Below are 20907 nucleotides of genomic sequence, written 5' to 3' on the forward strand. Positions count from 1 at the left end.
TTGAGTTCCACAATAGAAGTCTATGCAATTTAAACAAGGCTTCTTAATTTACCATAGTTTTGATAAGCATTGTTTCATTCTTGAGTTCCACATTAGAAGTCTATGCAATCTAGCAATGCTTTGATGAGCATTGTTTAATTCTAGAGTTGCACAATAGAAGTAGCCTTCGTAATTTAGCATAGTTTTGATGAGCATTGTTTTGTTCTTGAGTTCCACAATAGAAGTCTATGCAATTTAAACAAGGCTTTGATGAGCATTGTTTCATTCTTGAGTTCCACAATAGAGTTCTATGCAATTTAAGCAAAGCTTTGATGAGCACTGTTTAATTCTTGAGTTCCAAAATTGAATTCGATGCAATTTAAGCAAAACTTTGACGAGGATTGTTTAATTCATGAGTTCCATAATAGAAGTCTATGTAACTTGCAATGCTTTGATGCGCATTGCTTAATACTTGAGTTCCACAATAGAAGTGTATCCAATGTAGCAAAGCTATAATGAGCATCGTTTAATTCTTGAGTTCCACATTAGAAGTCTACGCAATATAAGAAAAGCTTTGATGAGCATTGTTTGATTTATTGGTTCCACGAAGTCTATGCAATTTAGCAAAGCTTTGATGAGCATTATTTCATTCTTGAGTTCCACATTGGAAGTCTATGCAATTTAGCAAAGCATTGATGAGCATTGTTTAATGAATTCCACAATAGAAGTAACCTTTGCAATTTAGCAAAGATTTGATGAGCATTGTTTAATTCTTTAGTTCCACAATAGAAGTGTATGCACTTTAAGCAAAGCTTTGATGAGCGTTGTTTCATTCTTGCTACAATAGAAGTCTATGCAATATAGCAAAGCTTTGATGAGTATTGTTTATCTCTTGAGTTCCACAACAGAAGTCTATGCAATTTAAGCAAAGCTTTGTGTGCATTGTTTAATTTTCGAGTTCCACAATAGAAGTCTACGCAATTTAGCAACGCTTTGATGAGCATTGTTTAGATCTTGTGTTCCACAATAGAATTCTATGCAATTTAAGCAAATCATTGATGAGGATTGTTTAAATCTTGAGTTCCACAATAGAAGTATATGTAACTTAGCAAAGCTTTGATGATCATTGTTTAATACTTGAGTTCCATAATAGAAGTCTATGCAATTTACCAAAGCTTTGATAAGCATCGTTTAATTCTTGAGTTCCACAATAGAAGTCTATGCAATTTAAGCAAGTCTTTGATGAACAGTGTTTGATTCTTGAGTTCCACAATAGAAGTCTTTGCAATTTAGCAAAGCTTTGACGAGCATTGTTTCATTCTTGGGTTCCACATTAGAGGTCAATGCAATTTAACAAAGCATTGATGAGCATTGTTTAATTGTTGAGCTCAACAATAGAAATGTGTACACTTTAAACAAAGCTTTCATGAGGATTGTTTCATTCTTGAGTTCCACATTATAAGTCTATGCAATTTAGCAAAGCTTTGATGAGCATAGTTTAATTCTTGGGTTCCACAACAGAAGTAGTCTTCGCAATTTAGCAAAGCTTTGATGACCGTTGTTTAATTCTTGTGTTCCACAATAAAAGTCTGTGCAATTTAATCAAAGCTTTGATGAGCATTGCTTCATTCTTGTGGTCCACAATAGAAGTCTATGGAATTTAAGAATGTTTTGATGAGCATTGTTTAATTCTAGAGTTGCACAATAGAAGTAGCCTTCGTAATTTAGTATAAGTTTGATGAGCCTTGTTTAATTCTTGAGTTCCATAATAAAAGTCAGTGCAATTATAGAAAAGCTTTGATGAGCATTGTTTCATTCTTGAGTTCCACATTATAAGTCTATGCAATTTAGAAATGCTTTGATGAGCATTGTTTAATTCTAGAGTTGCACAATAGAAGTAGCCTTCGTAATTTAGCATAGTTTTGATGAGCATTGGTTAATTCAAGAGTTGCACAATAGAAGTAGCCTTTGTAATTTAGCATAGTTTTGATGAGCATTGCTATATTCTTGAGTTCCACAATAGAAGTCTATGCAATTTAAACAAGGCTTCTTAATTTACCATAGTTTTGATGAGCATTGTTTCATTCTTGAGTTCCACATTAGAAGTCTATGCAATCTAGCAATGCTTTGATGAGCACTGTTTAATTCTAGAGTTACACAATAGAAGTAGCCTTCGTAATTTAGCATAGTTTTGATGAGCATTGTTTTGTTCTTGAGTTCCACAATAGAAGTCTATGCAATTTAAACAAGGCTTTGATGAGCATTGTTTCATTCTTGAGTTCCACAATAGAGTTCTATGCAATTTAAGCAAATCTTTGATGAGCATTGTTTAATTCTTGAGTTCCACAATTGAATTCGATGCAATTTAAGCAAAACTTTGACGAGGATTGTTTAATTCATGAGTTCCATAATAGAAGTCTATGTAACTTGCAATGCTTTGATGCGCATTGCTTAATACTTGAGTTCCACAATAGAAGTGTATCCAATGTAGCAAAGCTATAATGAGCATCGTTTAATTCTTGAGTTCCACATTAGAAGTATACGCAATATAAGAAAAGCTTTGATGAGCATTGTTTGATTTATTAGTTCCACGAAGTCTATGCAATTTAGCAAAGCTTTGATGAGCATTATTTCATTCTTGAGTTCCACATTGGAAGTCTATGCAATTTAGAAATGCTTTGATGAGCATTGTTTAATTCTAGAGTTGCACAATAGAAGTAGCCTTCGTAATTTAGCATAGTTTTGATGAGCATTGGTTAATTCAAGAGTTGCACAATAGAAGTAGCCTTTATAATTTAGCATAGTTTTGATGAGCATTGCTATATTCTTGAGTTCCACAATAGAAGTCTATGCAATTTAAACAAGGCTTCTTAATTTACCATAGTTTTGATAAGCATTGTTTCATTCTTGAGTTCCACATTAGAAGTCTATGCAATCTAGCAATGCTTTGATGAGCATTGTTTAATTCTAGAGTTGCACAATAGAAGTAGCCTTCGTAATTTAGCATAGTTTTGATGAGCATTGTTTTGTTCTTGAGTTCCACAATAGAAGTCTATGCAATTTAAACAAGGCTTTGATGAGCATTGTTTCATTCTTGAGTTCCACAATAGAGTTCTATGCAATTTAAGCAAAGCTTTGATGAGCACTGTTTAATTCTTGAGTTCCACAATTGAATTCGATGCAATTTAAGCAAAACTTTGACGAGGATTGTTTAATTCATGAGTTCCATAATAGAAGTCTATGTAACTTGCAATGCTTTGATGCGCATTGCTTAATACTTGAGTTCCACAATAGAAGTGTATCCAATGTAGAAAAGCTATAATGGGCATCGTTTAATTCTTGAGTTCCACATTAGAAGTCTACGCAATATAAGAAAAGCTTTGATGAGCATTGTTTGATTTATTGGTTCCACGAAGTCTATGCAATTTAGCAAAGCTTTGATGAGCATTATTTCATTCTTGAGTTCCACATTGGAAGTCTATGCAATTTAGCAAAGCATTGATGAGCATTGTTTAATGAATTCCACAATAGAAGTAACCTTTGCAATTTAGCAAAGATTTGATGAGCATTGTTTAATTCTTTAGTTCCACAATAGAAGTGTATGCACTTTAAGCAAAGCTTTGATGAGCGTTGTTTCATTCTTGCTACAATAGAAGTCTATGCAATATAGCAAAGCTTTGATGAGTATTGTTTATCTCTTGAGTTCCACAACAGAAGTCTATGCAATTTTAGCAAAGCTTTGTGTGCATTGTCTAATTTTCTAGTTCCACAATAGAAGTCAACGCAATTTAGCAATGCTTTGATGAGCATTGTTTAGATCTTGTGTTCCATAATAGAATTCTATGCAATTTAAGCAAATCATTGATGAGGATTGTTTAAATCTTGAGTTCCACAATAGAAGTATATGTAACTTAGCAAAGCTTTGATGATCATTGTTTAATACTTGAGTTCCATAATAGAAGTCTATGCAATTTACCAAAGCTTTGATAAGCATCGTTTAATTCTTGAGTTCCACAATAGAAGTCTATGCAATTTAAGCAAGTCTTTGATGAACAGTGTTTGATTCTTGAGTTCCACAATAGAAGTCTTTGCAATTTAGCAAAGCTTTGACGAGCATTGTTTCATTCTTGGGTTCCACATTAGAGGTCTATGCAATTTAACAAAGCATTGATGAGCATTGTTTAATTGTTAAGCTCAACAATAGAAATGTATACACTTTAAACAAAGCTTTGATGAGGATTGTTTCATTTTTGAGTTCCACATTATAAGTCTATGCAATTTAGCAAAGCTTTGATGAGCATAGTTTAATTCTTGGGTTCCACAACAGAAGTAGTCTTCGCAATTTAGCAAAGCTTTGATGACCGTTGTTTAATTCTTGTGTTCCACAATAAAAGTCTGTGCAATTTAATCAAAGCTTTGATGAGCATTGCTTCATTCTTGTGTTCCACAATAGAAGTCTATGGAATTTAAGAATGTTTTGATGAGCATTGTTTAATTCTAGAGTTGCACAATAGAAGTAGCCTTCGTAATTTAGTATAAGTTTGATGAGCCTTGTTTAATTCTTGAGTTCCATAATAAAAGTCAGTGCAATTATAGAAAAGCTTTGATGAGCATTGTTTCATTCTTGAGTTCCACATTATAAGTCTATGCAATTTAGAAATGCTTTGATGAGCATTGTTTTATTCTAGAGTTGCACAATAGAAGTAGCCTTCGTAATTTAGCATAGTTTTGATGAGCATTGGTTAATTCAAGAGTTGCACAATAGAGGTAGCCTTTGTAATTTAGCATAGTTTTGATGAGCATTGCTATATTCTTGAGTTCCACAATAGAAGTCTATGCAATTTAAACAAGGCTTCTTAATTTACCATAGTTTTGATGAGCATTGTTTCATTCTTGAGTTCCACATTAGAAGTCTATGCAATCTAGCAATGCTTTGATGAGCACTATTTAATTCTAGAGTTGCACAATAGAAGTAGCCTTCGTAATTTAGCATAGTTTTGATGAGCATTGTTTTGTTCTTGAGTTCCACAATAGAAGTCTATGCAATTTAAACAAGGCTTTGATGAGCATTGTTTCATTCTTGAGTTCCACAATAGAGTTCTATGCAATTTAAGCAAAGCTTTGATGAGCACTCTTTAATTCTTGAGTTCCACAATTGAATTCGATGCAATTTAAGCAAAACTTTGACGAGGATTGTTTAATTCATGAGTTCCATAATAGAAGTCTATGTAACTTGCAATGCTTTGATGCGCATTGCTTAATACTTGAGTTCCACAATAGAAGTGTATCCAATGTAGAAAAGCTATAATGGGCATCGTTTAATTCTTGAGTTCCACATTAGAAGTCTACGCAATATAAGAAAAGCTTTGATGAGCATTGTTTGATTTATTAGTTCCACGAAGTCTATGCAATTTAGCAAAGCTTTGATGAGCATTATTTCATTCTTGAGTTCCACATTGGAAGTCTATGCAATTTAGAAATGCTTTGATGAGCATTGTTTAATTCTAGAGTTGCACAATAGAAGTAGCCTTCGTAATTTAGCATAGTTTTGATGAGCATTGGTTAATTCAAGAGTTGCACAATAGAAGTAGCCTTTATAATTTAGCATAGTTTTGATGAGCATTGCTATATTCTTGAGTTCCACAATAGAAGTCTATGCAATTTAAACAAGGCTTCTTAATTTACCATAGTTTTGATAAGCATTGTTTCATTCTTGAGTTCCACATTAGAAGTCTATGCAATCTAGCAATGCTTTGATGAGCATTGTTTAATTCTAGAGTTGCACAATAGAAGTAGCCTTCGTAATTTAGCATAGTTTTGATGAGCATTGTTTTGTTCTTGAGTTCCACAATAGAAGTCTATGCAATTTAAACAAGGCTTTGATGAGCATTGTTTCATTCTTGAGTTCCACAATAGAGTTCTATGCAATTTAAGCAAAGCTTTGATGAGCACTGTTTAATTCTTGAGTTCCACAATTGAATTCGATGCAATTTAAGCAAAACTTTGACGAGGATTGTTTAATTCATGAGTTCCATAATAGAAGTCTATGTAACTTGCAATGCTTTGATGCGCATTGCTTAATACTTGAGTTCCACAATAGAAGTGTATCCAATGTAGAAAAGCTATAATGGGCATCGTTTAATTCTTGAGTTCCACATTAGAAGTCTACGCAATATAAGAAAAGCTTTGATGAGCATTGTTTGATTTATTGGTTCCACGAAGTCTATGCAATTTAGCAAAGCTTTGATGAGCATTATTTCATTCTTGAGTTCCACATTGGAAGTCTATGCAATTTAGCAAAGCATTGATGAGCATTGTTTAATGAATTCCACAATAGAAGTAACCTTTGCAATTTAGCAAAGATTTGATGAGCATTGTTTAATTCTTTAGTTCCACAATAGAAGTGTATGCACTTTAAGCAAAGCTTTGATGAGCGTTGTTTCATTCTTGCTACAATAGAAGTCTATGCAATATAGCAAAGCTTTGATGAGTATTATTTATCTCTTGAGTTCCACAACAGAAGTCTATGCAATTTTAGCAAAGCTTTGTGTGCATTGTCTAATTTTCTAGTTCCACAATAGAAGTCAATGCAATTTAGCAATGCTTTGATGAGCATTGTTTAGATCTTGTGTTCCATAATAGAATTCTATGCAATTTAAGCAAATCATTGATGAGGATTGTTTAAATCTTGAGTTCCACAATAGAAGTATATGTAACTTAGCAAAGCTTTGATGATCATTGTTTAATACTTGAGTTCCATAATAGAAGTCTATGCAATTTACCAAAGCTTTGATAAGCATCGTTTAATTCTTGAGTTCCACAATAGAAGTCTATGCAATTTAAGCAAGTCTTTGATGAACAGTGTTTGATTCTTGAGTTCCACAATAGAAGTCTTTGCAATTTAGCAAAGCTTTGACGAGCATTGTTTCATTCTTGGGTTCCACATTAGAGGTCTATGCAATTTAACAAAGCATTGATGAGCATTGTTTAATTGTTAAGCTCAACAATAGAAATGTATACACTTTAAACAAAGCTTTGATGAGGATTGTTTCATTTTTGAGTTCCACATTATAAGTCTATGCAATTTAGCAAAGCTTTGATGAGCATAGTTTAATTCTTGGGTTCCACAACAGAAGTAGTCTTCGCAATTTAGCAAAGCTTTGATGACCGTTGTTTAATTCTTGTGTTCCACAATAAAAGTCTGTGCAATTTAATCAAAGCTTTGATGAGCATTGCTTCATTCTTGTGTTCCACAATAGAAGTCTATGGAATTTAAGAATGTTTTGATGAGCATTGTTTAATTCTAGAGTTGCACAATAGAAGTAGCCTTCGTAATTTAGTATAAGTTTGATGAGCCTTGTTTAATTCTTGAGTTCCATAATAAAAGTCAGTGCAATTATAGAAAAGCTTTGATGAGCATTGTTTCATTCTTGAGTTCCACATTATAAGTCTATGCAATTTAGAAATGCTTTGATGAGCATTGTTTAATTCTAGAGTTGCACAATAGAAGTAGCCTTCGTAATTTAGCATAGTTTTGATGAGCATTGGTTAATTCAAGAGTTGCACAATAGAGGTAGCCTTTGTAATTTAGCATAGTTTTGATGAGCATTGCTATATTCTTGAGTTCCACAATAGAAGTCTATGCAATTTAAACAAGGCTTCTTAATTTACCATAGTTTTGATGAGCATTGTTTCATTCTTGAGTTCCACATTAGAAGTCTATGCAATCTAGCAATGCTTTGATGAGCACTATTTAATTCTAGAGTTGCACAATAGAAGTAGCCTTCGTAATTTAGCATAGTTTTGATGAGCATTGTTTTGTTCTTGAGTTCCACAATAGAAGTCTATGCAATTTAAACAAGGCTTTGATGAGCATTGTTTCATTCTTGAGTTCCACAATAGAGTTCTATGCAATTTAAGCAAAGCTTTGATGAGCACTGTTTAATTCTTGAGTTCCACAATTGAATTCGATGCAATTTAAGCAAAACTTTGACGAGGATTGTTTAATTCATGAGTTCCATAATAGAAGTCTATGTAACTTGCAATGCTTTGATGCGCATTGCTTAATACTTGAGTTCCACAATAGAAGTGTATCCAATGTAGAAAAGCTATAATGGGCATCGTTTAATTCTTGAGTTCCACATTAGAAGTCTACGCAATATAAGAAAAGCTTTGATGAGCATTGTTTGATTTATTGGTTCCACGAAGTCTATGCAATTTAGCAAAGCTTTGATGAGCATTATTTCATTCTTGAGTTCCACATTGGAAGTCTATGCAATTTAGCAAAGCATTGATGAGCATTGTTTAATGAATTCCACAATAGAAGTAACCTTTGCAATTTAGCAAAGATTTGATGAGCATTGTTTAATTCTTTAGTTCCACAATAGAAGTGTATGCACTTTAAGCAAAGCTTTGATGAGCGTTGTTTCATTCTTGCTACAATAGAAGTCTATGCAATATAGCAAAGCTTTGATGAGTATTGTTTATCTCTTGAGTTCCACAACAGAAGTCTATGCAATTTTAGCAAAGCTTTGTGTGCATTGTCTAATTTTCTAGTTCCACAATAGAAGTCAACGCAATTTAGCAATGCTTTGATGAGCATTGTTTAGATCTTGTGTTCCATAATAGAATTCTATGCAATTTAAGCAAATCATTGATGAGGATTGTTTAAATCTTGAGTTCCACAATAGAAGTATATGTAACTTAGCAAAGCTTTGATGATCATTGTTTAATACTTGAGTTCCATAATAGAAGTCTATGCAATTTACCAAAGCTTTGATAAGCATCGTTTAATTCTTGAGTTCCACAATAGAAGTCTATGCAATTTAAGCAAGTCTTTGATGAACAGTGTTTGATTCTTGAGTTCCACAATAGAAGTCTTTGCAATTTAGCAAAGCTTTGACGAGCATTGTTTCATTCTTGGGTTCCACATTAGAGGTCTATGCAATTTAACAAAGCATTGATGAGCATTGTTTAATTGTTAAGCTCAACAATAGAAATGTATACACTTTAAACAAAGCTTTGATGAGGATTGTTTCATTTTTGAGTTCCACATTATAAGTCTATGCAATTTAGCAAAGCTTTGATGAGCATAGTTTAATTCTTGGGTTCCACAACAGAAGTAGTCTTCGCAATTTAGCAAAGCTTTGATGACCGTTGTTTAATTCTTGTGTTCCACAATAAAAGTCTGTGCAATTTAATCAAAGCTTTGATGAGCATTGCTTCATTCTTGTGTTCCACAATAGAAGTCTATGGAATTTAAGAATGTTTTGATGAGCATTGTTTAATTCTAGAGTTGCACAATAGAAGTAGCCTTCGTAATTTAGTATAAGTTTGATGAGCCTTGTTTAATTCTTGAGTTCCATAATAAAAGTCAGTGCAATTATAGAAAAGCTTTGATGAGCATTGTTTCATTCTTGAGTTCCACATTATAAGTCTATGCAATTTAGAAATGCTTTGATGAGCATTGTTTAATTCTAGAGTTGCACAATAGAAGTAGCCTTCGTAATTTAGCATAGTTTTGATGAGCATTGGTTAATTCAAGAGTTGCACAATAGAGGTAGCCTTTGTAATTTAGCATAGTTTTGATGAGCATTGCTATATTCTTGAGTTCCATAATAGAAGTCTATGCAATTTAAACAAGGCTTCTTAATTTACCATAGTTTTGATGAGCATTGTTTCATTCTTGAGTTCCACATTAGAAGTCTATGCAATCTAGCAATGCTTTGATGAGCACTGTTTAATTCTAGAGTTGCACAATAGAAGTAGCCTTCGTAATTTAGCATAGTTTTGATGAGCATTGTTTTGTTCTTGAGTTCCACAATAGAAGTCTATGCAATTTAAACAAGGCTTTGATGAGCATTGTTTCATTCTTGAGTTCCACAATAGAGTTCTATGCAATTTAAGCAAATCTTTGATGAGCATTGTTTAATTCTTGAGTTCCACAATTGAATTCGATGCAATTTAAGCAAAACTTTGACGAGGATTGTTTAATTCATGAGTTCCATAATAGAAGTCTATGTAACTTGCAATGCTTTGATGCGCATTGCTTAATACTTGAGTTCCACAATAGAAGTGTATCCAATGTAGCAAAGCTATAATGAGCATCGTTTAATTCTTGAGTTCCACATTAGAAGTATACGCAATATAAGAAAAGCTTTGATGAGCATTGTTTGATTTATTAGTTCCACGAAGTCTATGCAATTTAGCAAAGCTTTGATGAGCATTATTTCATTCTTGAGTTCCACATTGGAAGTCTATGCAATTTAGCAAAGCATTGATGAGCATTGTTTAATGAATTCCACAATAGAAGTAACCTTTGCAATTTAGCAAAGATTTGATGAGCATTGTTTAATTCTTTAGTTCCACAATAGAAGTGTATGCACTTTAAGCAAAGCTTTGATGAGCGTTGTTTCATTCTTGCTACAATAGAAGTCTATGCAATATAGCAAAGCTTTGATGAGTATTGTTTATCTCTTGAGTTCCACAATAGAAGTCTATGCAATTTAAGCAAAGCTTTGTGTGCATTGTTTAATTTTCGAGTTCCACAATAGAAGTCTATGCAATTTAGCAACGCTTTTGATATGATTCATCTAATAACATTGTGAAAATGGACCACTTGCAAAGGCACGAGCTATAAAGCATTCAATAAGGCTTTAAACGGGCTGATTAGAGAAGTTTGTACTCAAGAAAGTGCATGAAGACCCATTTGACCCGATTAAGGTTGGATTACCATAATTCAAGTCCAAGAAAGATTTACAAGACCCAATAAGAGCCATTAACCAGCCCATTTCGAATTTTTATAATTTAATTATGTAATTTTCGTTTTTATTCTCCTACATAAGTGAGTAGGAGTTGTAAGAGTCATATGTTACTTGAACCCGTCTCATAAGTATGTCTAGATTCATAGTTTTAAGTCATGGAATTTAATGCCTTAAAGTTGAATGAATTAAAGTTGCATCTTTAATTCATGACTTTTGAGGTGTCTCCAGATCGCATATAAATAGGTTGCTTATGTTCTCATTTTGATCAATCAATTTTGGAATAAAAACAATGTGAGTTTTATACTCTTTGTAGTTCTTTTTGGAACATTAGGAACTTATCAAGTTATGAAACTTGTGGCGTTCAAAACTTATCAATCAACTTGGTGGGTTGGTTGTGGCGTTTCTATACCAAGGTTCTTGTCTCTTTATAGGCAATGGGTCGCGGTTTCCACCATCACGTTACAGCAACCAATAGAACGATCGGGCAAAGTGTGTTCAAACCTAGTTTTCGGGTGAGATCACATCAGCTTTGATGAGCATTGTTTAGATCTTGTGTTCCACAATAGAATTCTATGCAATTTAAGCAAATCATTGATGAGGATTGTTTAAATCTTGAGTTCCACAATAGAAGTATATGTAACTTAGCAAAGCTTTGATGATCATTGTTTAATACTTGAGTTCCATAATAGAAGTCTATGCAATTTACCAAAGCTTTGATAAGCATCGTTTAATTCTTGAGTTCCACAATAGAAGTCTATGCAATTTAAGCAAGTCTTTGATGAACAGTGTTTGATTCTTGAGTTCCACAATAGAAGTCTTTGCAATTTAGCAAAGCTTTGACGAGCATTGTTTCATTCTTGGGTTCCACATTAGAGGTCTATGCAATTTAACAAAGCATTGATGAGCATTGTTTAATTGTTGAGCTCAACAATAGAAATGTATACACTTTAAACAAAGCTTTGATGAGGACTGTTTCATTCTTGAGTTCCACATTATAAGTCTATGCAATTTAGCAAAGCTTTGATGAGCATAGTTTAATTCTTGGGTTCCACAACAGAAGTAGTCTTCGCAATTTAGCAAAGCTTTGATGACCGTTGTTTAATTCTTGTGTTCCACAATAAAAGTCTGTGCAATTTAATCAAAGCTTTGATGAGCATTGCTTCATTCTTGTGTTCCACAATAGAAGTCTATGGAATTTAAGAATGTTTTGATGAGCATTGTTTAATTCTAGAGTTGCACAATAGAAGTAGCCTTCGTAATTTAGTATAAGTTTGATGAGCCTTGTTTAATTCTTGAGTTCCATAATAAAAGTCAGTGCAATTATAGAAAAGCTTTGATGAGCATTGTTTCATTCTTGAGTTCCACATTATAAGTCTATGCAATTTAGAAATGCTTTGATGAGCATTGTTTAATTCTAGAGTTGCACAATAGAAGTAGCCTTCGTAATTTAGCATAGTTTTGATGAGCATTGGTTAATTCAAGAGTTGCACAATAGAAGTAGCCTTTGTAATTTAGCATAGTTTTGATGAGCATTGCTATATTCTTGAGTTCCACAATAGAAGTCTATGCAATTTAAACAAGGCTTCTTAATTTACCATAGTTTTGATAAGCATTGTTTCATTCTTGAGTTCCACATTAGAAGTCTATGCAATCTAGCAATGCTTTGATGAGCACTGTTTAATTCTAGAGTTGCACAATAGAAGTAGCCTTCGTAATTTAGCATAGTTTTGATGAGCATTGTTTTGTTCTTGAGTTCCACAATAGAAGTCTATGCAATTTAAACAAGGCTTTGATGAGCATTGTTTCATTCTTGAGTTCCACAATAGAGTTCTATGCAATTTAAGCAAATCTTTGATGAGCATTGTTTAATTCTTGAGTTCCACAATTGAATTTGATGCAATTTAAGCAAAACTTTGACGAGGATTGTTTAATTCATGAGTTCCATAATAGAAGTCTATGTAACTTGCAATGCTTTGATGCGCATTGCTTAATACTTGAGTTCCACAATAGAAGTGTATCCAATGTAGGAAAGCTATAATGAGCATCGTTTAATTCTTGAGTTCCACATTAGAAGTATACGCAATATAAGAAAAGCTTTGATGAGCATTGTTTGATTTATTAGTTCCACGAAGTCTATGCAATTTAGCAAAGCTTTGATGAGCATTATTTCATTCTTGAGTTCCACATTGGAAGTCTATGCAATTTAGCAAAGCATTGATGAGCATTGTTTAATGAATTCCACAATAGAAGTAACCTTTGCAATTTAGCAAAGATTTGATGAGCATTGTTTAATTCTTTAGTTCCACAATAGAAGTGTATGCACTTTAAGCAAAGCTTTGATGAGCGTTGTTTCATTCTTGCTACAATAGAAGTCTATGCAATATAGCAAAGCTTTGATGAGTATTGTTTATCTCTTGAGTTCCACAATAGAAGTCTATGCAATTTAAGCAAAGCTTTGTGTGCATTGTTTAATTTTCGAGTTCCACAATAGAAGTCTACGCAATTTAGCAACGCTTTGATGAGCATTGTTTAGATCTTGTGTTCCACAATAGAATTCTATGCAATTTAAGCAAATCATTGATGAGGATTGTTTAAATCTTGAGTTCCACAATAGAAGTATATGTAACTTAGCAAAGCTTTGATGATCATTGTTTAATACTTGAGTTCCATAATAGAAGTCTATGCAATTTACCAAAGCTTTGATAAGCATCGTTTAATTCTTGAGTTCCACAATAGAAGTCTATGCAATTTAAGCAAGTCTTTGATGAACAGTGTTTAATTCTTGAGTTCCATAATAGAAGTCTTTGCAATTTAGCAAAGCTTTGACGAGCATTGTTTCATTCTTGGGTTCCACATTAGAGGTCTATGCAATATAACAAAGCATTGATGAGCATTGTTTAATTGTTGAGCTCAACAATAGAAATGTATACACTTTAAACAAAGCTTTGATGAGGATTGTTTCATTCTTGAGTTCCACATTATAAGTCTATGCAATTTAGCAAAGCTTTGATGAGCATAGTTTAATTCTTGGGTTCCACAATAGAAGTAGTCTTCGCAATTTAGCAAAGCTTTGATGACGATTGTTTAATTCTTTTTTTTTGAAAAGAGCCAAAGCTCAGCAAACTTTATTAAAAAGAATAAAAGAATACAAGGAACAAAAAATCAACCAAAATACAAATATAACCATCCTATCCATAACCAACTACCAAACCATTTCCTAATAAGAAGAAATAACCACTCACAACCCCAAAACACCCTAAATTCCTTAAAGGTAGCCCAAAAACTTATTGAAAGAGGGAAAAAAGGTAACTTCACCCCCTTGCTCCAACCAAACCTCCAAAATAAAAAGAAACCAAAGCAAGGGGTAAGGCCCTTAAAAAAACCCTTAATCCATAAGCTAACCTTTAAGAAAAAAAAACCTCAAGTTCAAAACCCACAAACTACAAAAAACAAGTAAATCCCAATAAACTAAACCACAAATAAACATAACATCAAAAAGAAAACAGGAAAGCCCCTCACGACAATTAGTCCCAAATCTCCTGTCGCAATCCTTGTCCTTTACATTAACCAAATTCCACTGCAACACCTTCATGATATTAGTCCAGCATTTTCTCCTACCAATCAGCTCTTGTATCCACTCTCTGTTACTCCATCTAATATCCTTTATCCTCACAATATAACTCCTCAAATTGAACCTCCTGCTATGTGTAAACCCAACTTCAGCAATATTGACAATCAACAGCAGATAGAACATCCTGCATTCACAAAACAAGAAATAAAAGAAGCACCAAATCCACCAAAGAATTAGAACCAGTTGCAGACTCGACATGGCATCAATCACATGTCTAGGATTTTCCATTTGAATAATCTCAAAAAAGATCATATCCAAATACAAAATCCCAAAGGTACAAATCACATAAATCAAGAGCAAGCTCTTAATCCAGTGAAATAATCCGTCAATTCCTTGAAAATCATCAATTCCTTTAATTCTGCCTTTCCGAAAATACCCCCAATACAAATCTCTCATAAAGGCAGCCAAACTAACCCTCAATCCCATATTAACCCAAATGTCTAACCTGAAAGAATCATCACCGAAAGCCCAGATATAGTCCTTCATTTATTACAAAAAATTACTTCCAAATATACCCCAGGTCTGTAACACTTCCTCACTGACCATGATATTCATTTTCCTCAACCCTATCAACTTCAATTTAATTTCATTCTCAATACAAAAAATCACTCCTTTATCCGAATTTCTCAACTTACAAAAAATTCTTAAATTTCTTTCTTTCCAAATATGATAAACACAACTAGCCAACACCCATTTTTTGATCAAATTCTCAACAGTTCTAGACTTTAATCCAGAACTAATTTTAAGAACTAAATCATTCCAATTGGAATAATAAACATCAATCCCAGACTTGGAACAACAATGATTCCAAATAGCATTTGAGAACTCACATTGAAAGAAAAGATGGTCATGCGAATCAGAAATGGTAAAACAGAAAGGACATAGCAATGAACCTGACTTCTCCCAAATTTTAACTCGATCTTGAGTCTTTAATCTATTCAGCACAGCAAGCCACAAGATAAAGGCATTCCTGGGAATACAATTCCTATACCAAACACAGTTCGCCCAGCTAACATTGTCTCCAAAGTTATTAATATCTCTCCAAACTTGCTTACAAGAAAATTTTTTACTCATGCCTTTCATATCCCTCCAAACAATCATATCCCTATTATTTCCAATATTGCAAAACATGGGCCCATCAATCAATCCAGGAAACTTATTTACCCAATCAGCAGGCCAGGTGTAAGAATCATTTGTCATAACATCACTGACTAAAGATTCATCATTAAAGCCATTTCTAATCCAATCCCTCCTAGCAATAATTGTACTTAAAATACCAATTGGGTGCCACCAATCATGCCACAATGAAGTATTCCTACCATCTCCAATACATGAAGCAACATGAGGTCTCATAATTTTCCTCAATTCCAAAAATCTCTTCCAAGTCCAATTCATACTTTTCTTTTGCCATATATCCCAAAAATTCCTTTTACCAATATAATTTTCTCTCATCCATTGAACCCACAGAGATTTTTTGTTATTGATCAAATTCCAAACATGCTTGGATAACAAAGCATCATTCCAGAATCTCAAGTTCTTAATTCCAAGACCTCCATTTATCTTTGGTTTACAAACATCACTCCATTTGATCTTGGCTTTCCCTTTGACTGGTTCTCCTTTAGCCCACAGAAAACTTCTACAAATCGATTCAATCTCCTTAATAGTAGCAATAGGAATTTTAAAAATAGAAGCCCAATAAATATGAGTTGAAGCCAAAACAGAATTTATGAGCTGTAATCTTCCAGCAAAGGAAAGGATCTTATTTTTCCAATTATAAACTTTCAATTTGATCTTATCGACAAGAGCTTGACAGTCCTTTTTGAATAGAGTATTCACACACATTGGTATTCCCAGATATTTAAAAGGTATTTTACCAATATCAAAAGGTAAAATACCCAAAATAATCCTTCTCATGTTTGGCTTCACACAACTAAAAAAAATCTGACTCTTCTCCATACTAGCTTTCAGCCCCGAAATAGTTTTAAAGTCATCAAGAGCAGACTTTAACACTCTCGCAGAATTCCCATTACCATAAGCAAACACAAGTAAATCATCTGCAAAACATAAATGAGTAATTTTCTGATTTTCACATTTGCAATGATAATTAAAACTGTTGCTACCATCTATTTTCTTCAGCAATAATAAATTGAAAACCTCCATAACCAATGTGAACACTTAAGGAGACAAAGGATCTCCTTGTCTCAGCCCCCTTTTTCCTTCAAAATATCCATGATCTTCTCCATTAAAGTTCAGCATGAACCAAGGAGAAGAAGTACATGCCATGATCCAATTAACCATGATCGGATGAAATCCAAATTCCAACAGAATTCTCTTAAGAAATTTCCAATCCACAGTGTCATACGCCTTTTGTATATCAATCTTTAAGGTGCATTTTGGCTTTCCTTTCTTATTTTTATACCCCACCATCAATTCTTGAGCAAGCAGAATATTATCAAGAATTGATCTCCCTTGAATAAAGGCAGATTGATTCTTGCTAACAATATCACCTAAATTGCTCCTTATTCTGTTAACAATTATCTTACTGATACACTTATAAAAAGTGTTGCAACAAGCAATAGGCCTAAAATCAGTCACTTTTCTAGGACAATCCACTTTAGGGACCAGCACAATCCTAGTGGCATTAATACCCTTCAATAATTTCCCTGTCCAGAAGAATTCCCTCACTGCTTTGCATATATCATTTCCAACAATATTCCAAGCACTCTTAAAAAATTTAGAAGAAAACCCATCAGGTCCAGGGGCATGGTTATCAGCAATATCGAACATAGCCACTTTAACTTCTTCATCGGTAACAACCCTTATCATATTCATAGCCACATTTCTATCCAACTTATTATGAAAAGAAACTTCATCAAGAATAGCTAAATCTGTGTCCTCTTCACATCCCAAGAAATTCTTAAAATGATTAACAAAATTTTCCTTCATCATGTTCCCCCTAACCCATCTTCCATCCTCATCAAGCACCATCAAAATACGATTCCTGTTATTCCTGCTTTTCAAACAATTGTGAAAATACTTCGTATTATTATCCCCCTCAACTAACCATTTGATCTTAGCTCTTTGGGAAAGCAGCTTTTCTTCATCATTACAAGCAACATTATATTCAAAAAGAATATTAGCATGCTCCTCCCTAAATTTAGCAATATAAGGCTCTTGATCAATTTTTATTTGAATATTCCCCAATTCCTTCCTCAATTCTTTAATTTTCAATCCCGAACCTCTGAATTTGTTACACATCTGTCTACAACTTTTTTTCAACAATTTCAGCTTTTGAGTGATTTTGAACATAAAAAACCTTCAATATTTGTAGACCAAATATGCTTAACCATAGGCAAAAATTCATCTTTATCCGAAATAAAATTGGCAAATCTGAAAGAAGATTTCCTTCTCAATTTACAGTTCGGCATTATTAAAACAGCTGGACAATGATCAGAGATTCTGTAAGGTTTGAAAACAGCATGCGCGAGAGGCTGATCAGTCATGAACTTCAAATTAGCCATGACCCTATCCAATTTCTTCAGAATACCTTTATTACCAGCAGGAGATTTATTCCAAGTGAATTGAAACCCTGTACTATTCAAGTCTTCGACTTCAATGAAATTGATACACTCAGAAAATTCATCAACACCCTTCAGCATTTTAGAACACCCTTCTGAATAATCAGACTCTTTTAAAGCAACATTAAAATCACCCAATAAACACCAAGCTTCATTTTTCACAGTTATGCTAAATTTTTTCAAATCTTCCCATAATACCCTTCTTTCAATATATTTAGAAGCAGCATAGATGAATGAAAGAAACATACTATAACCAGAATCAATGAATTTAACACAACAATGGATCACTTGTTTTGATTGAGAAATGACCATAATTTCAAATAATTTTGGATCCCATCCAACAATTATTCTCGTACCAACTTCACAGGAACTGCTATTTGAAATCCAATCCCAGTTCCCAAAGGTTCTGCAACACACATTCTTTAAATTTAAACAATTAACATGGGTTTCAACCACAGCACATATCCCCAGATTATTATCCTTAATAACATCAATAACCTCTTTTTGCTTAACAGCTTTATTCAGCCCTCTGATATTCCAAACACCAATCGACATCATTGGGAAATTATAGAATTTTTGGCATTTACCTCCTCAAATGCCTGAGAACTCCCCATCTTACTGCTATTATTATCCGACTCCAATTTATCTTTATTCACTTTATTACTTTCATTTCCTTTCTTCTTCTCCTCTCCCTTAATTGAAGAAATCAACTTGTTATTCTTGTTTTCATTAGAAACCAATCCAGCATCACCACTATCAACAATTTGATTAGCAACTACCTTCACAATCTTATCATCCTCTTCCATTTTATCCAAAACTTCCTCTTCAATCTCTCCCAAGATTTCAAAACTATTTTTATTACTTAATCCCTTCCCTGTTATATTCACACTACCAAGACTAAAATTGCCCATCTCTGCCTTATTATCCTTTTTAACTACAGCCTCCTGTTTATTATTTTCCTTTAACCCCCGACTACCTATAACATCCTGCCCATTAACAAATTTCTCGAAATTTCTGTTCTTTTCTAAATTCCAGTGACTTACTCCTTTATTACTCCAATTCCAAATTTGCCCTTTACCATTTCCACCTCTGTTCCCATTATTGCCTTTAGAGAAAATACCCCTTTTCCAATTCCCCTTCTTCCCATTATTCTTCATATTATTCAATTGATTATAACCCTCTTGAGACTTGCTAGTGCCTTCACCATCATTATTACCCTTAACCTTTTTATATTTAACTTCTGTAAAACCATCCCCATTAACAACTTCCTTCCCTTTATTATTCTTTAAATTTCTCACTTCTCCATTATTATCCTCCTTCACAACATTCATAGCTGCAGCACAAACTTTATCCACATGCCCATAGACTTTACAATGATTACATCTAGAAGGAATCCAAGCATACTCAACATCAAAACTTTGAATCACAGCAGAATTAGAGACAAAATCCCAAGTAGCTATATCAATCTTTTTTCTCCATTCCTTCCCAGCTGCCATTTCAACAAGAATTCTAGCATAAGCATTCCTTCCTTTATGTTCCAAACACATTTCCTCAGTAAAGGAATCAAAAGCCAAAGGAATACCTATCTTACTAGCAATTCTACATAAGTTTTCACCACTCCAAACTTCCAAGGGCAAATCAAATATTTTAATCCAAACAGGAATTTTATCATGCTTGTTCTTAGTTAATGTCAAACCAGGCCTCCATCGTTGAAGAAATAAAGGCATATTATTAAACATTAACCAAGGACTACCCTCCAAAACAGATAACATCCCCTTTTCATCATTGAATTTAAAGAAGAAAAAACCTTTACTGTTCATGAAAACCTCTTCCAAACCCACATTCTTCCACAATCTTCTAACTTCTTTCTGAATTACAGGAAACGCCAACTTCTTGTCAATCATATAACCATAAAGAGTATTAGTAAAAGGAATACTTGCATTCTTCAGATTCTCTATTGGAATTATAACAGGACCATCCTCTTCCCCTTTCTCCCCTGGAATATATCTAACATCAATCTTTCCCTTATGTCTATTACCCTTTAACACACCAGCATAAGAGTTCATCACATTCCCCTGCAATTCTCCTTCCTCCTTATTGCTAATCATAGCATTTCCTAAAATAGAAGGAAGTAAATTAATGCTATTAATAACAGTACCTGACTTCTCATTGCAGCTAGTATCCATATTACTCTTAGCATTAACCTCTTTTTCTATTTCAATTTCCTCATCCCCACTAGTATCATCCTCACTTGAATCATTATCCCCTTCCTCGTCAGTATTCTCATCATCATCAGTATTACCTTCTATCTCCTTGTCTTTCTTTTCCAAATTTGACATATCAACATCCATTTTCTGATACTTCTCACTATCTAAATCTTTCCCCATAGTCTTCACAACTCCCTTTCCCACCTGTCCTTCTTCCTTCAATTCACTCAGAAACTGAAATCCAATTCCTGGAATGAAATCTTCATTATTATTAGCCCTTTTCTCCCCATCAGTTATAATCTTCACAACTTCATTATCTTCCCTATTAGATTTATTCTGAATTTTATTCTCCATCACTGTTATGGTAGGGTTCACATTAACCATTTCACTAATAACATTCTTCAATTCAGAGATTGGACTCAAACCTTCATTACTCATCATCAACCCATCCCAATTCCTCATCAAATTAGCAGTATTACCAGTTGGGATAGAAACAACATGAGAACTTACCTTTTTAGAATCACCAGACAACCCTTTCTTCAATTCCTTCTCCTTTCCTTCAGACCCAGGAATAGAAATGTTAGAATCCGACTCCCAAACTGAGACAGACTCCGATTCTTCTTCCGTTTCCTCCTCTGAACCATCATCATTGAAGGATTCTTCCGTATCCATCGGAGCTAATTTATCCACCTTCTTCCTAGCTTTGTTCTTAATCCTAAAAGATTTCCCCTCCATTTTCCATCCAGCTT

General features: G+C 33.6%; 1 protein-coding gene across 1 annotated transcript; it reads right to left on the bottom strand.

Moving 5' to 3' along the window:
• Window positions 1–17657: 17657 nt before the first annotated feature.
• On the bottom strand, window positions 17658–18506 carry LOC145064513 (uncharacterized). Its single transcript, XM_079011953.1, has one exon. It carries the CDS (start codon window positions 18504–18506, stop codon window positions 17658–17660), a length of 849 nt encoding a protein of 282 aa, XP_078868079.1.
• Between the last annotated feature and the right edge of the window lie 2401 nt (window positions 18507–20907).

Source organism: Lactuca serriola, chromosome 1 (genome assembly GCF_051521515.1).
Source record: "Lactuca serriola cultivar US96UC23 chromosome 1, Lser_US96UC23_V15, whole genome shotgun sequence".
Classification (NCBI taxonomy): Eukaryota; Viridiplantae; Streptophyta; class Magnoliopsida; order Asterales; family Asteraceae; genus Lactuca; species Lactuca serriola.

Bases quoted from the DNA above. Each gene is read 5' to 3' on its own strand.
- LOC145064513 (XM_079011953.1), bottom strand. From the start codon at position 18,506: ATGTCGATTGGTGTTTGGAATATCAGAGGGCTGAATAAAGCTGTTAAG.